Here is a 16,583-nt window from a genome sequence, read left to right on the forward strand (position 1 = left end):
GAGCTTCCAGCCATGTCTAGGCAAGTGTTTTAGCCTTTTGACTCCAAGTTAAATTTCTTATGATAAATCAACATATATTATGTGATGACTTTTGCATTTCAATAAACTGTGGGGATTGTTTTTCCATTTCCAAGATGGAGTTTGTTTTGTTTTGTTTTTTTTTTTTGCTTTTTGGGTCACACCTGGCAATGCACAGGGGTTATTCCTGGCTCTGCACTCAGGTATTACTCCTGGCTCAGGGGACCATATGGGATGCTGGGAATCGAACCCTGGTCAGCCACATGCAAGGCAAACGCCCTACCCGCTGCCAAGATGGAGTTTTCAAGTTTGTGAACCAGGCCCTGCTCCCTGGTGGATTCAAGGTTTCAAGGGTGGTGCATATGTTGCCCAAGCTCATATGCTGCTTGTACCCACATGGCGGAGCACATGTGTTGCCCGCATGTCTCCTCTTGAGATGTGTACTTTCATGCTTTCATGTCTAATGCTGGGACGTGTGTAGGGGCTCTCTTTGCCCTTGGAGAAGCCCACATTCTCCCTGAGTGCATTATTCTCTCTCTCTTTCTCTCTCTCTCTCTCTCTCTCTCTCTCTCTCTCTCTCTCTCTCTCTCTCTCTCTCTCTCTCTCAAAACCTCCAAATTAAATCTCTTCTACTTCAAAAAAAGGAAAAAAGGCTTCAAGGGCCCTTGTGATGTCTCTGGGGACCTGTCAGCTCTTTTCAGGGCCTCAGCCAGTATGTGGACACCTGCACACTGAGTGAAGCTGACTGGAAGGCAAGCTGCATGTGGTAGCTCCTGCAAGTCTGATTTTCTATATTAAAAAGAATAAGGCTCTCGGTGCTGGAGTGATAGCACAGCGGGTAGGGCGTTGCCTTGCACGCAGCCGACCCGGGTTCTATTCCCAGCATCCCATATGGTCCCCTGAGCACCGCCAGGAGTAATTCCTGAGTGCAGAGCCAGGAGTAACCCCTGGGCATCGCCAGGTGTGACCCAAAAAGCAAAAAAAAAGAATAAGGCTCTAAGAGAGACAGTACAGGGAAGAACCCACAGCTTGTGGCTGGGAGAAGCCATAGTAAAGTGCCAGTTAAGTCCTGGTCACGCATGCTTGGCTGAATTCCACCCAGCTTGATCCCTGGCAGCCCTCATGGTCCCCCAAGCCTGCCATGAGGAGGAAGCCCTGAGCCCACCACTCACTGGTGTGACAAGAAAAGAAAGAAAGAAAGAAAGAAAGAAAGAAAGGAAGGAAGGAAGGAAGGAAGGAAGGAAGGAAGAAAGAGGAAGGAAAAGAGAAGAAAGCCCATAACTTGAACTGTGAGAACCGAGGTCAGTTTATCCAGGGATCAAGGCCTCTCCCTGGCACATTCAGTGTGTGTACCGCCCCCCCCCCCCAAATAGTACATCCCCGCACTCCTGTACAGAGCAGTCAGTAAGTACTAGGGCTGGACTACCCAGTGGTGAAAGGTTCTTATCCCATATGTTTGGGAAGTTATTTTTCAGGTTTGGTGTGTATCCATATGTGGGCATCCCCTGACCATCATAATAACACACCGATATGGAACAAACAGGAATGTTCTTGAGGGGTGAGGGGTGGGGGGGACCCACATCTGCAAAAGGAAGAGCAGGAACGCATAATGACCACAGCATGGAGGCCAGGGGTGAGGATCAGGTCTGGAAGCCCTTCCTATCCACAGGCCCCCGGGGGCAGTCCAGCAGCAAACCAGGGCTCCTTCCTGCAAGTGCCCCAGTCTGCGCATCGCGGGATCCTGGCTGTACCTGTTTCTGGAAGAGGCCAGGAAAGCTTGGGGGGAGGGGGGCGGTTGAAGGGGGGGGGGGCGGCCAGGCCCAGCCTTGCCACTGCCCGCGCCCACTCCCATCTTTCCAACCTCGGCTCTCCCCAGCCCAGTCCGTGGTGCGATTCCCCATCAGCGGGTCGCCCTGACCCTCAGTCCCCTCTCTCCGGGATTCCCGCCCCCTCCCGGACCCCCCTCCCCAGCGTCTCCCGCGCCGCCCGCCCCGCATCTCCCCCTCCCCCGTCTCTCGCGAGGCTGGCGGGGCGGGGCGGGGCGGCGCGGGCAGGTCTGCAGTGTCGCTGCCGCGGCCGGGCGCAGACGCCGCTGCGCCGCCGCCGGAGCCCACGCCGCGGGCTCGGGCCAGGTGAGACCCCCGCGCCCGCCCGGGCTTGGCGGGTGTGCAGCGGGCCTGTCCCCGCGCTCTGGTGGGTGCGGGCGAGAACGGTGGTCGGAGGGTCCGAAGCGGTGCGGGTCCGGGCTCCCCGCACGCAGGGAACATGTATGTGCTCGTTTCCGCCAGTCGCGTGCATGTGTGCGTGTCCCTGGGCGCCGACGAGCGGGGTCCCCCTGGCGCCGGTTGGGGGGCCGGGGGCCGCGGGCCGCGCATCCTCCCTCCCGCCTCGGCTGGGCCCCCCGCGAATGATGGATGACCTTGGCCGGGGCGGGAGAGGGTGATCGCGGCCTCACCTTCCTCACCGGACTCGGGGTCCGCGGGGGACGTGGGCATGAAGACCAGCAGTGCGGCGGGCAGAGAAGAGGAGCCCGAGCGGGGGGCGGAGGAGGGGGCTGCGAGGTGGGGGAGGGACCCCGAAGAGCGCGGACCGGGCGAGAAGATGCGCGGGGGCGGGGGCGGGGGGCCGGGCGGGGCCGGGGGCGCGGGCGGGGCCCCAGGCGCCGCTTCCTCTAGCCTGCGCCCCCCGCCCCCGCCCCCTCCCCCGGCTAACACCTTCATCTGTGTTTTCTCTCATCAGTGGCTGCTCGGTCTTCCCGAGCTCGCGGGGGGCGCTTCCCGGCCTGGGGTGGGGGTCCCGGGATAGCCGCCTCCTTCCTGCTCCGGCGCTGCTTAATGACCTTGTCACCCAGGCCCCGTGCCGGGCGCTGGAGTGGGCGTGGGGCGCGTGTGGACCCCGTGAGCTGTCTGGAGACTCGGCATCAGCTCCCGAGGCCCCTCCCCAGCCCCCTTCTCGGTCTGCAGATCCGCCGCGTCTCCCCGCGGCCACCCGGGCTCTGGTTCCCGCTCACGCTTTGCACCAACGGCGCTGCTCCGGGGCTAAAAATAGCAGCGCCTCCTCCCGGCTCCGGCTCCCTAGAATCTGTGTTTCTCTCTCTGACCTCGCGGGCTTGTTGGCCTTGGGGGAGCTACTCTTGAGCCCCCAACCCTACTGGGAATTGGGGTTGTGGGAGCCTTTTCTGCCCTGGGCTAGGCGGAGTGCTCAGATAGATACCGGCCACGGCTCACGGCTGGGGTCGTGTGCTGCTTTTGGGTTGGGGGGGATCCGAGCTGGGAAAGACAGGAGAGCTACCCACAGAAGGAGGGACGCGCAGCGCCCCGAGTGGGGAGGGGGTTTGTGCCGACACGCGAATAGGTACGGGGTCACGCCTTCGGGTCTCCATGGTCCACTGCTTGCGTCTGACCGGAGTGGTCCAGTCGGCTGACCAGCGCTGCTGCTCCGCGGCCGGCCATGCTTCTGGGCTCACGCATGTGTGCGTGTGCACGCATGTGAGCACATATTGTGCATGCATGTGCACTTACACGTTTATGTATTTGATGCATGTATGTGTGCGCGCACATGTGTTTATGTGCGCACGCGTGTATATGTATATGTGTGCATGGCATTAGTGAAGGACTAGCTGGCAGGGAGCAGAGAGAAGCAGACCAGAACCAAGTGTCAATGCAGGAGGGGGCTCTTCCCTGACTCCGGTGGAGGGCGTCTTTGGGGGAGACCCAGGTCTGCTGCTGCACCAGCCTCCTAGGCTCTGCAGGGTCTGGGCTTCTGGGAAGGAGGTGAGGATTCCGAGGATCAGGAGGGGAGAATGAGGTGCTAAGCTCCATGTTGGAAATGGCCTCATTGAGCCATCCTTCCCCTTTCCGATCCTGCAGTGAGAGAGGCTCGTTGGAGTGCCCTGAAAAAGCAGATGGTCAGGGTCATCACGCCTTCTTGAGCTTTTGCTCTGGCCTTTTCTTGACCTTGGTTCCAGTCTCCCTCAGTTTTTGGCGTCTGCTCTGCTGTCTGATCAGGGCTCTGCTGTGGGTACTCTGAGCATGGACAAGCAGGGGTTGGTACTCAGTTTTGGGTTCTGAATGACAGCTGCTTGGTGTGGCCCTTGCCTGCTCCTTGCTGCTGCTTCCTTCTCAGTTTTCAATGTGACTGAAGAAAATTACAAATACAAGTAGTCTGTGGGCAAAGACTCTCACACTGACCCTGGGGATGGATTGTTGTTTTCTTTTTCTTTTATTTATTTTTTTGTTTTATTGAATTACCGTGAGATACAGTTACAAGCTTTCATGTTTGAGTTACAGTCATACAATGATCAAACACCCATCCCTCCACCAATGCACATTTCCCACCACCAATCCGAGATCTTTGTTTTCTAAGACTTCCAAAACCCACCTGCCCTAGGTTAGTAAGTGCCAGGGGTTCCCTCCAGGTCATGTAACAAGTTGGCCTTTGCATGGACTTGCCTTTCTTTGCTTCTGCTCAGCCTGAATCACATCCAGAGGTGGCTTTTGGGTTTGGTTTGGGTTTTGGACATCACAACAGTGTTGCTCAGGACTTATTCCTGGCTTTGCACTCAGGGATCACTCCTGGTGGGCTCAGGGCAGGTAGAGGGGGACATATGTGGTGCTGAGGATCCAACCTCAGTTGGCTGTGTGCAAGGCAACGCCCTCCCCATGTCCCTGTCACCCTGCTCCCCCCTCCTCCATGGCTTTTGCTATGGGCCTTGTCCTGGGAGCATCGTAGCTGCTGTAAGTAGAGCAGCGTCTCACTGACTAGCGCCACGAAGTGAAATTGCTTATATTTATTCATTGCTTTTCACGTGTCATGTCCAATGATACAGAACTTCTTTACAGCATCACACTTAATAATTTCTTTCCCCTTTGGAAATTTGAGGACACCCTGTGACTTAGAGTTTCACGTCCAGGGTCACTGTGTGGCTGGAGGCCTCCTTAAGAGGACTGTTAGCATGGAGCCCCCCTTCCGGTGCCCCTGCAGACTGCAGGCAACAGGCTGGAACTGGGGCTCTTCCCCACACACTCTCTTCAATGCCCCAATCCCCCTAAATATAAAGAACCCAGATTCGAGTGGAGTAGGGAGCCTGGTCTCTCCGATTTCTTCTCTGTTCTCCTAAGATTGGTGGTAAAGGGGCTGGACATGGGAGGGACCGCAGACCACCTGGAAGCAAGGAAATGTCACCATCCTGGGCATGGCTCCAGGTTGACATTTGAGTTGGCCTCTCAAACCTCACACACCCTCTTTTTTGCTTCTGCTTTTCTAGATCTCCAGAGGTAAGGGAAGAGAAGGTGCCATCGTCCTGGAGTTCAGTGCCTCAGCCCCCCATCTGGCTCCCCTGTCCTGTCTGGGACCCCCCACCCTCCCTCATGCACCCTACTGAACTGGGTGTAGACTAGCGCTCCGCTCCCTTCCTCCTCCTGGACGCTCACTGGCCACTGTCTGTCCTCTCCCATTCCAAGGACATGTGCACTCGTTTCCTCTAACTTGGGGACAGGGTTCTTTCTGAGTCTGAGCTGAATCGGGAGCAGGGAGAAAGGGTCAGTGCTTTGGAGGCCCCCTGAGCCCCATCATGGAAGAGGGCTCCCGAGATCGGGCGGCGTTCATCCGGGGCGCCAAGGACATCGCCAAGGAAGTGAAGAAGCACGCAGTCAAGAAGGTGGGGAAGGGCCTGGACCGGGTCCAGGACGAATATTCCCGCAGATCCTACTCCCGCTTCCAGGAGGAGGATGATGATGATGATTTCCCAGCCCCCTCTGATGGCTACTACCGTGGGGAAGGGGCCCAGGACGAGGAGGAAGGGGGTGCTTCCAGCGATGCCACTGAGGGCCACGATGAGGATGATGAGATCTACGAGGGGGAGTACCAGGGCATCCCCCGCGCAGAATCTGGGGGCAAAGGCGAGCAAATGGCAGACGGGGCCCCTCTGGCTGGCATGAGGGGGGGCCTAGGTGATGGGGCGGGTCCCCCTGGAGGCCGAGGAGAAGCACAGCGGCGGAAGGAACGAGAAGAGCTGGCCCAGCAGTATGAGACCATCCTGCGCGAGTGTGGCCACGGTCGCTTCCAGTGGACACTCTACTTTGTGCTGGGGCTGGCGCTCATGGCCGACGGTGTTGAGGTCTTCGTGGTGGGGTTTGTGCTCCCCAGTGCTGAGAAGGACATGTGCCTGTCGGACTCCAACAAAGGCATGCTGGGTAAGTGAGACGGGGTACACCACCCACCATACCCGACTCTGGAAATGCCCCTGGGCACCCACCCCTCAAGCACCCCTATCTTGGAGGGGCTCTGCGGGGCGTGAAGTGCTAAGTGAGAGGAGGGCAGTGCGGGCTGGGTGGTCCATGGTTCTGCTTCCCCTTCCTGACTTGGGGTACAGAGTCAGTCTCTAGGTCCCGTGGTTCATGGGGGATGTTTGCTTGGACCTGGGGAAAGATCCTGGGCCCTCAGCTGGAGATGCAGTTACCTGCTCACAGGAAGCCTTGGGAGTGTTGAGAGGTTGCTGGCTCTCCCAGGCAGGGGTCCTAAAGGAGGACCCCCCTCCATTCACGCTGAGATAATGTGGCCCCGTGCGGGGTGGCATGGGGTGGCATGGACATGGGCAGAGGCAGAGTTCTGAGTAGGTGATTTTCCAGCTTGTTCTAACTAATTTCAGGAAGGGAGAGGAAGAAATGGGAGTTTTAATAGCAGATGTGATAGAGCCACAAGGATTTCCTTAGGGGTTGGAAGGTACATTTCAAGGAATTGAGCCACTTACCCAGGGAACTTCAGAGAAAGTGAAGGGGAATAGGCAGATCCTGGGAGAGTTTGGGAGACCTGATATATCTATTCCTCATTCCTGCAAGCTATAGATGGCATGCCATGTTTGTGCGTGTGTGTGCGTGTGCGCATGTGTTAGAAGTGGTGCTGGAGTGAGAGTGCGGAAGGTAGTGCACGTCCTTGCATGCAGCCAACATAGGTTTGAGGCCCAGCACCCCATAGGGTCCTCTGAGCCTTCCAAGAGTGAACTCTGAGTGCAGAGCCAGGAGTTAGTCCTAAGCACTGCTGGTGTGGCAATCAAGCAAGAGGGAGAGACAGGAAGAGTAGGATTACTGGGTTCCCCCATGTCTGTTTCTGCTGCTGAGCCCCTGGCCTGCAGACACGACCTTGCATCTCTGCTCACAAAATCCATCTTCTCCCACGCACCTTCGTCTCTGGTGGCCTTCACCCTCCTGAGCGTGGGGCGTGCTACTATCATTTCCACTCATGGTGACCTGCACGGGCAGTGTCCCTGCTGGCTCACCAACCTTCTCTTTCCCTCCCTCCAGGACTCATCGTCTACCTGGGCATGATGGTGGGCGCCTTCTTCTGGGGCGGCCTGGCCGACCGGCTGGGCCGGAGACAGTGTCTGCTCATCTCGCTCTCGGTCAACAGTGTCTTTGCCTTTTTCTCATCTTTTGTCCAGGGTTATGGCACTTTCCTCTTTTGCCGCCTCCTTTCTGGGGTTGGGTGAGTGTCCGCCACTCGGCCTCTGGAGGGCAGGATGTGGCTCTTGGCCCGGGCCCTCAGTGATGTCGGAGCTGTCCACTGTCAGACCGGGGCCCTGCCTTCTGCTGTCTCCGGAGCTGTTTGCTCCTGGGCCACTGCCCCACACTCACCCCCACTTCCATTTAAAGCCTGGGTTCATAAAGGGGCCAAGGAGTTTTCAGCCTCACGCCGGCGTGTCCTGGACCCTCAAACCCCCTTCCCACAGTCCCTGCTGCATTCCTCACACTTTGCTGATGCCTGCCATTGCCAGCCCCCGGGACCCTGAGCGGCCCCCTCCTCTGCCTGTCTCCAGCCTCTTGGACCTGCTTCCGTACACCTGCCCTCGTGCCCTCTGCCTTTTGGGGGGCTTCCCTCTGTTCTGCAGTTTCCTCTCCCTCGGGCCACCTTTCCCTTTTCAAGATCCATGGTGGCTCCTTCGTGTTCCTGAGCCCTGACTTCCTGGGTTCCAGGTTGGGTTGAGTCTCCCTCAAAGGCTCCGATGCCAGGGGTGGGGGTGGGGGGTGAGGACTGTGCTTGCCCGCACTGAACTCTTGCACTATCCCCCAGGATCGGCGGCTCCATCCCCATTGTCTTCTCCTATTTCTCCGAGTTTCTGGCCCAGGAGAAGCGTGGGGAGCACTTGAGCTGGCTCTGCATGTTCTGGATGATTGGTGGGGTGTATGCAGCTGCCATGGCCTGGGCCATCATTCCCCACTACGGTGAGCAGCCTGGCCCCCCAGCCTGGCCCCCGCCGAGCTCCCTCCACGGTGCCGCCTGGATGCTGTGCTGACGCTCTTCTGCCTCCTCAGGCTGGAGCTTTCAGATGGGGTCCGCCTACCAGTTCCACAGCTGGAGGGTCTTTGTCCTCGTCTGCGCCTTCCCCTCTGTCTTTGCCATCGGGGCTCTGACCACACAGCCCGAGAGTCCCCGCTTCTTCCTGGAGGTGACTTGGGCGGGGCTGCACGGGGCACCAAGGCTTGTGTGTTCAGACCCCCCACGTGGGTTTGGCTGGCTCCTCCCTGCTGCATCCCCGTCTGGGGACTCACTCCCATCACCTGGTGCCACTTCTCCCAAGGGGTTGTGGGGTATTACTGTTTCAATTGTGTGAAATTCCGCAGGCCCTGCCCCTGCTCTGACAGTCCCTGTCCCTGTCCCCAATCCCTGTCACTGCCTGAGGCGCAGGGACCTCTCTGCATGCTCTTCACCATTGCCCCACCCCCTTCTGCAGTGCTAGGGCAGCCCCAGGACCCATGTGTCTCCGTCCCTGCATGCCCCTGCCCTGTCCCTGCCCATCTGTCCCATTTGCTGCCCCCAGCTCAGTGCTCAGAGCTGGGGCCCAAAGGTCAGGGCTCAGGGGCCTTTTCTGTGTCCAGTGGCTCCAGAAACCAGGTCAAAGGTGGCGGGAGGATGGAGGGTCTGGGTCTGTTAGCCACTGTCAGGGCTTACCCGTGGGATGTCTGCGACCCTAGAATGGGAAGCACGATGAGGCCTGGATGGTGCTGAAGCAGGTCCATGACACCAACATGCGTGCCAAGGGGCACCCCGAGCGCGTCTTCTCGGTAAGTTTGGCCTGGCCCAAGGCTGGCCCATTACCCCTGAATCCAGCCCCCCATCCCTTAACCCCAATTCTCCCTCCCTGCGCCATCTCCCGGGGCCCCTTCCTCCCGGCTCCCTGGAGGCCCCTCTCTGGACACCCTTGTCTCCTTCCCAGACGGCTCTGAGCAGTCTCCCCTCCACCCCTGGCCTCCCGTACCCCAAAGGATAGGAAGTAGGTTCTCCAGCTACTCAGCCCCCTCTTGGCCCCAGGTCACCCACATTAAGACGATTCACCAGGAGGATGAGTTGATTGAGATCCAGTCGGACACGGGGACCTGGTACCAGCGCTGGGGTGTCCGGGCCTTGAGCTTGGGGGGCCAGGTAATGGGGAACGGGGTGGTAGGAAGGGAGATGGAGCAGGGCTGGACTTGGTGTGTGGGTGACTTGGGGGTGCAAGGGTACGGAAGTGGGTGCAGCAGCTGACCAACTCAGTTGTTTGTCCACTCAGGTCTGGGGGAATTTTCTCTCCTGCTTTGGACCTGAGTATCGGCGCATAACACTGATGATGATGGGCGTGTGGTTTACCATGTCCTTCAGGTGAGGGGCAGGGACACGGAGACAGAAACGAGCAGGGTGAGAGCCGAGGTAAGGGGCTCTGTCTCTCCACACTAACTCACAGACAAGGGTCTGGAGAGTGTGCAGAGGGAAGGACACCTGATCTGTAGGCGTTCCATCCCCAGCACCCCATAATGATCCCCCAAGCCCTTCCAGGAATGTCCCTGAACACAGAGCCAGGAGTAAGCCCTGAGCATCACTGGCCCCTGAAAAGAACAGTTGGTGAAGGGAGAGGGTGAGCAAAGCCTCGCAGCATCTCCTGGGGCCTGGACTCTCACTCATGCTGCCCTGTCTGATTCCATCTTCCTGGACACTTTAGCTACTACGGCCTGACTGTCTGGTTCCCTGACATGATCCGCCACCTCCAGGCTGTGGACTATGCAGCCCGCACCAAAGTGTTCCCTGGAGAACGCGTAGAGCACGTGACATTCAACTTTACTCTGGAGAATCAGATCCACCGCGGAGGCCAGTACTTCAACGACAAGTATGTGGGGGCTCACCCCTCACTCTGCATTGTCCCTCACCTTTGACTCTTGTGGCTGCGAGCTGGGGACCAAGTCCTCGTGTTTCTGGCATGTTCCTTCCGGGTTCAGCCGGGAAGGGTGCGCCTCTCACCCCTGCCTTGTAGGTTCATCGGGCTGCGTCTGAAGTCCGTCATCTTTGAGGACTCCTTCTTTGAAGAGTGTTATTTCGAGGATGTCACGTCCACCAACACATTTTTCCGGAACTGCACTTTCGTCAATACCGTGTTTTACAACACTGGTGAGCTGGGTGTCTTGTCTGTGGCGGGCAGACCTGGGTGGTGGGAAGACACTTGCCTTATCCCCTCACTCTAGTTCTTACTTGGACCCTGTGGACCTTCCAGCTATCAGCAATGTTTCGCAGTCGTATGTGAAACAGTATTTTCCTATGGGAGCTCAAGTAGTGAGATACCCCATTTCTTTACCTCTGGCTGAAATGAAAGCACCTCAGCGCACTGACCTCAAGAGCAAAATCATTCAGATCATAAAGGTCATTCAAAAATCATTCAAGAGGGGGCCAGAGCATATAGGACAGTGGGGAGGGCATTTGCCTTGCAAGCAGCAGACCCAGGTTCAATCCCCGGCATCCCGGGGATTGGATGGTCAGCATGGTCCCCTGAGCACTGCCAGAGGTAATTCCTGAATGCAGAGCCAGGAGTTATCCCTGAGCATTGCCAGGTGCGGCCCCAAAAGCAAAACAAATAAATTATAAAAAAAATTTAAAAAATTAAAAATCAAGAAAATTCATAGCGCAAAACAGTTTGGGGGGAGTGGAGAAAAACAGTAAAAGGGATTTACTGGACAAAAGTTGAGAATTGTTTTAATTTTTTTTTTTTTTTTGGAGGGGGAAGAACACCTGCTAGTGCTCAAGGATCACTCCTGGTGAGCTCAGGGAACCATATGGAGTGCCAGGGATCCAGCCTAGGTTAGCCGTGTGTGAGGCAGGCTCTCTACCCACTGTAGTATGGCCCCAGGTTAGGATTTGTCACATGAATTTTTGTTTAATTTTTGAGCTACACAAGGTGGTGCCCTTGGGCTGTTCCAGACTCACTGCTTGGAGTTTGCTCTGGGCGCTGCTGGGGAACCATGTGGTATCAGGGGGGGAACCCAGGCATCCCTCATTCAGGCCTTTGAACCATCTCCTGGACCCCTGAATCCTTTTGATATTTTGTTTTTGCGTTGGGGCACACCAACAATGCTCAGGAGCTTGTGCATGGGGTTTGCCCCTGGAGGTGCTTGGGGAATCAAACCTGGGTCAGCTACATGCAAGGCAAGTGCTTTAATCCCTGTCTTCTCTGGCCTGAATCCATTTCTTTTACAATGGTTCACCAACTATGTGCATAGGAAGTGCTGATTTTGTGAACTCACCTTGAATGGACTGGAGCGATAGCACAACAGGTAAGGGCATTCACCTTACACACAGCCGATCCAGGTTCGATTCCTCCATCCCTCTCAGAGGGCCTGGCAAGCTACCGAGAGTATCTCACCCGCTCGGCAGAGCCTGGCAAGCTACCTGTGGCGTATTGGATATGCCAAAAAACAGTAACAAGTCTCAGAATGGAGACGTTACTGGTGCTCACTCGAGCAAATTGATGAACAACAGTGCTACAGTGCTACCTCTGAATGGTGAGCTTTCTCATCTCAGTGGAAAAAGAATGACAGGACATTTCATGTTTTTAAATATTTTCTCAGTGATTTTTCCCAAACCTGTCATGCAGTGGCTGCTTGGAATTAGCCTAGGGCAGAACGAAGGAAGGTGCCATCAGCAGATTGTCAGTGAGAAACACGGAAGGTGCCTGTCTGTCCACGTTTCCCTGCAAGCTGTGTTACTTTCTTTTTTTCTTTCTGGGCCACACCTGGCAATACTCAGTCCTTACTCCTGGCTCTGTGCTCAGGAATCACTCCTTGGTGGTGCTCAAGGGACCCTGTGAAATGCTGAGAATCAAACCTGGGTCAGCTACATGCAAGGAATATGCCCTCCCCGCTGTGCTATCACCCCGTGTCACTTTTGACACTAGCGGTCTCTGGTCCCCATCCGAGCAGTCAGCGGCCAAGTCCTGAGTCACACCCCCCCACACCTTGCCCTGACTGCCTCCTTGCCTTTGCACAGACCTGTTTGAGTACAAGTTCGTGAAGAGCCGGCTGTTGAACAGCACCTTCCTGCACAGCAAGGAGGGCTGCCAGCTTGATGTGACCGGGACAGGCGAGGGTGCCTACATGGTCTACTTTGTCAGCTTCCTGGGCACGCTGGCTGTGCTCCCAGGAAATATCGTGTCTGCCCTGCTCATGGACAAGATCGGCAGGCTCCGGATGCTTGGTAAGGGTGCTGACGGGTGGCTGTTGACAGCGGCTCATCGTAGTCCAAGGAAGTTTCGCCGAGAAGGTTCCATCCAGGACTTCTGTGTAGGGGCAGGTGGAGCAGGCTGGGACACGGGATGGAAACTTCTGGGAGTGCTGGTGAAGGAAGAATGGTGGAGTGTACAGGTGTTGAAATTATGCACCTGGATTTTTGGTTTTTGTTACCATTTTGTTTCGGGGCCACACCCAGCAGTGTTCAGGGGCTGTTCCTGTCTCTGTACTCAGGAATGACCCCTTGTGGTGTTCAGGGGACATATATGATGCTGGGAATTTGAGCCAGGTCACAGCCAACACTGGAAGTGTCTTTCCTCCTGTACTGCCTCTTTGGCCTGAAGTTGACACCTGGGACCTCCACTCCACTGCCTGCCTTGGGCAGATTTTCTCTTCTCTCTCTTTCATTTCTCTTGGGGGTTTTGGGGCTATAACTGGTGTTGCTCAGTGCTCTAGGCTCTGGCTCAGGAATCACTCCTAGGAGTATTTGGGGACCATGTGTGGTGATGGGGATAGAACTGGAGTCTGGACTCTCTCTAGCCCTGGGAAAATGATTAATCTCTGTGAGCCCACTTGTCTCATGTACAGAGGAGGTGATACCTGTTCATCGGGGTGACATATTAGATCACTGCATGTGAAATGCCAGCCAACTTGGCTCATAGTTGGTATTAAGTTTGAAATGATTGCTCGCTCCTGGTATCCTGAATGAGAAGACATTATAAGAGGGGCCGGGGTGAGTCTCCCATTCATAGACCGTTGGAGAAAGAGCCTCACAGCGAGCTGGCATCAGAGATGATTGAGGGCAGGCTGGTGTGGAGGGCCTCTGGGTGACTGGCTGTGTTCTTGTCTCCTTTCCGGCTCCAGCTGGCTCCAGCGTCATGTCCTGCGTCTCCTGCTTCTTCCTGTCTTTCGGGAACAGTGAATCGGCCATGATTGCTTTGCTCTGCCTCTTTGGGGGGGTCAGCATCGCCTCCTGGAATGCGCTGGACGTGTTGACTGTTGAACTCTACCCCTCGGACAAGAGGTAGTTGGGGTGTGGGTGGGGATAGAGCTGAGGATTTAGGGGAGCAGTGGGCTGAAAAGCATTAGGGGTCAAGGGGTACCCTCTGTTGAGTATCCTCTGCTAACCTGATTTGGGTCTCTCTTCCCCTCTGGCCTCTCCCTGCCCTCTTCCCGTGGACACCGTTGCACTCTCCGGTAGGACTACTGCCTTCGGCTTCCTGAACGCTCTGTGTAAACTGGCAGCAGTGCTGGGGATTAGCATCTTCACCTCCTTTGTGGGGGTCACAAAGGCTGCCCCCATCCTCTTTGCCTCGGCCGCCCTGGCCCTGGGGAGTTCTCTGGCCCTGAAGCTGCCCGAGACCCGAGGGCAGGTGCTGCAGTGAGGGGCCCTTGGGCTCCTAGGCGGCGGGCACACTGTGAGACCAACAGTTCCTCCTCCCCGCTCCTGCCCTGTGCCCCCCAAGCCCCCCATGTTGGTGTCTGAGCCATGGGAGCGTGTGTGTGTGTGTGTGTGTGTGTGTGTGTGTGTGTGTGTGTGTGTGTGTGGCCCGGGGCAGGGCCCTGCAGAAATGGGGTACAGCTCTTCACCCCTTTCTGCCACCCTTTGCACAAGAGAAGGCTCGGCCCATGCTTCTTCCTGTTAGTGAGGGGGGCCCTTGCTTTTCTCAGCTCTAGAACCAGCTTCCTGCCTCCTGTCTAACCACCCATCTGGGCTTGCTGAACCCTCAGCTGTGGGGGGCCAGCGCTTGCTGTAGATCCTGCAGACCCCATGGACCAAAAGAATTTGAGAGTCAGGCTGGTAGCGGGGCGCCCTCCCCGTCCTGTTGGCCCCGAGAGCCACAATAATCCTCTGACCTCCACCTCTTTCTGCCTGGCCGCATTTTTTGAGATGAGCTTTCCAGTTCTTGGTTTCTCGAGTGAATTCTGGGGCAACTCTGCAGGACTGTGCGAATGTGTGTGGACACGTTTGTGTATGTGTGTGTGTGCCTCTGTGTGCCTGTGTGTGTGTGTGTGTGTGTGTGCGCGCGCGCATGTGCCATGGGGCAAGGTATCACTGGATTATCAGACATCCAGGCTGCTGCCTCCTGGGGCTCCCGCAGCCTGTTTCTGTGTTAGGCCTAGCTAGGAAGGGGGCGACCAGGGCCGGCTGTGACAAGGCCAGAGGGTCCCCCTAGGGTCTTTCCCTTGTGCCAGCTGGGCCGGCCCAACGCCAACCAGCTGATAAAAGCACAAGAGCTGTGGCAGGGGCTTCTGGAGACCCCTCGGAAGGGGATGGGTTGGGAGTCAGCCAGGGACCCTGGAGCTGGAGCCAGGCCTGCACCCCCTGCTCCCCCTCCACAGTTCTGCCCTGTAGGCTCAGCTGCCCACCGTGCTGCCCCTCCTCCCCTGTGGCCGCTTTCTCTGGTGCCCCCTCCCCACCGTAGCTGTGATGTGTTGTAGTTTTAGCTGTTTGTGTTTAAAAAAAAAAAAAGTTAAAAGGAAAAAGCGCAAACAACTGCACAAAAGGAAAATCCAAATTTACCTTCCTCTGCTGCGTCCAGCATCCTGAGCTCATAGCCACACCCATTTTGTGGCCTCAGGTGGTGACTGTCTGACCTCAGTTCCCAGGACTGCCTTGCTCCCAGTGCCCTGTGTACGCGTGTGCCCCCTTCCTGCTGGACGCAGCCTTTTCCTGAAGCCCTCAGGGGAACCCCCCCATACCCCTCGCTCTCCTGGGGAACCCTAAATATAACTGTTGATGTGAAAATGAAAAGTATTGATGAAAAATAAAAAGGAACCATCCTTCAAATTCAGAATGGCTGCTTGTGCTGTCCATGGCCCGATGGGGTAGAGGGACCCGGAGATGGGTCAGTGGCAGGGAAACACTTCCCCCAAAGATGGCCAGTCTGATGCCTCACATCCATGTCAAATCTCATTCCCAGTGTAAAGACTAATATCCTACATCTCAGTATCAAAAAGATGAACAATATGATTTTAAAATGGACCAAGGATTTGCATAGCTATCTCTTCAAAGACTAGAAATGAAACAGGGTTAGGTAAAATGCTGATTCTTGGCCAAAGGGGTTCTGGTGTTTGCCTCACATTATGGCTGATCCTCGGGAGACTATGGGGTGCCATTTTGATCCTTGGCACCTCATATAGCCTTCCAAGTACTGCCAGAAGTGATCCCTGAGCACTGGTGGGTGGATGTGGCAGCAACCTCTCCCAGCACCCAAAGCTATCATTGGTGGAATACAAATCAAAACCATTAAGAGTTGAAGAGAGATGAGAGAATTGATAAATCCATGCATGCCGGTGAAAGAGAAAAGGGTGTGGTTGTTTTAGAAGAGTATGAGGTACTTAAAAAGGTTAATACTATGGACCAGAGTGATAGTACTGAGGGTAGGGTGCTTCCTTGCATGTGTTTGACCAGGGTTTGATTTCCAGCATCCCATATGGTCCCCCAAGCCCTCCAGGAGTGATTTAGCACAAAGCTAGGAATAAGCCTTGAACACTGCTGGGTGTGTTTAAAAACAAATTTGTATGATTCAGCAATCCCATTTCTTGAGTATCCAGAGGAATTGGAGGTCTATCAGACAAAGAAAATGTGGTATACACATACAACAGAATACTATTCAGCTTTCAAATGGGAAGTTCTGCGTGATGTGACAACATGGAGAAATATGTGGACATTATTCCATGAGTAGAAAGCTCATCAGAGACAAATGCCACAATACCATGGAAGAGTTTAAATTTACATAGAGGAATGGTTGCCAGGGGTTAGAGGGTGAAGAAAATGAAGGGGGTGACAATGGTGATCCTGGGGATCAAAGAGGCAGATGCTTAAATGCCCACATGGGGCCCAAGAGACAGGCATTTGCCTTGCACGTGACTGACCTGGGTTCTATTCCTGACATCGGGTATGGTCCCCTGGGTACTGCCAGGAGTGATCCCTTAGTGCAGAGCCAGGTGGAACCCCTGAGTACCGCTGAGTGTGACCCCCCAAGCCAGCCAAACTAAATAACCCCCTCCACAGCCCAGTCTGGGAACTCTTCCCCTGGG

At 55.9% G+C, this 16,583-nt stretch overlaps 1 protein-coding gene across 2 annotated transcripts; it reads left to right on the plus strand.

The window, feature by feature from the left end:
* Positions 1 to 1,994: 1,994 nt before the first annotated feature.
* On the plus strand, positions 1,995 to 15,337 carry SV2A (synaptic vesicle glycoprotein 2A). 2 transcript variants are annotated; one of them, XM_055131192.1, is made up of 13 exons: positions 1,995 to 2,150; positions 5,285 to 6,212; positions 7,320 to 7,500; positions 8,086 to 8,237; positions 8,328 to 8,461; positions 8,988 to 9,077; positions 9,325 to 9,435; positions 9,563 to 9,651; positions 9,989 to 10,153; positions 10,298 to 10,431; positions 12,301 to 12,507; positions 13,404 to 13,563; positions 13,741 to 15,337. In XM_055131192.1, exons 2-13 carry the CDS (start codon positions 5,591 to 5,593, stop codon positions 13,922 to 13,924), a joined length of 2,229 nt encoding a protein of 742 aa, XP_054987167.1. In that variant the 5' UTR covers positions 1,995 to 2,150; positions 5,285 to 5,590; the 3' UTR covers positions 13,925 to 15,337. The 2 variants fall into 2 exon arrangements, with proteins under 2 accessions (XP_054987167.1, XP_054987168.1); XM_055131193.1 differs by lacking the exon at positions 1,995 to 2,150 and adding an exon at positions 2,170 to 2,285.
* Positions 15,338 to 16,583: the final 1,246 nt, after the last annotated feature.

This window comes from Sorex araneus, chromosome 3 (assembly GCF_027595985.1).
Source record: "Sorex araneus isolate mSorAra2 chromosome 3, mSorAra2.pri, whole genome shotgun sequence".
NCBI lineage: Eukaryota > Metazoa > Chordata > Mammalia > Eulipotyphla > Soricidae > Sorex > Sorex araneus.

What these genes read in the sequence shown, in the direction of transcription:
- SV2A (XM_055131192.1), top strand. Translation starts at nt 5,591, where the DNA reads ATGGAAGAGGGCTCCCGAGATCGGGCGGCGTTCATCCGGGGCGCCAAG. An exon ending in CGCCTCCTTTCTGGGGTTGG is followed by an intron (nt 7,501 to 8,085) that starts GTGAGTGTCCGC and finishes ACTATCCCCCAG; the next exon opens with GATCGGCGGCTCCATCCCCA. An exon ending in TACCGTGTTTTACAACACTG is followed by an intron (nt 10,432 to 12,300) that starts GTGAGCTGGGTG and finishes GCCTTTGCACAG; the next exon opens with ACCTGTTTGAGTACAAGTTC.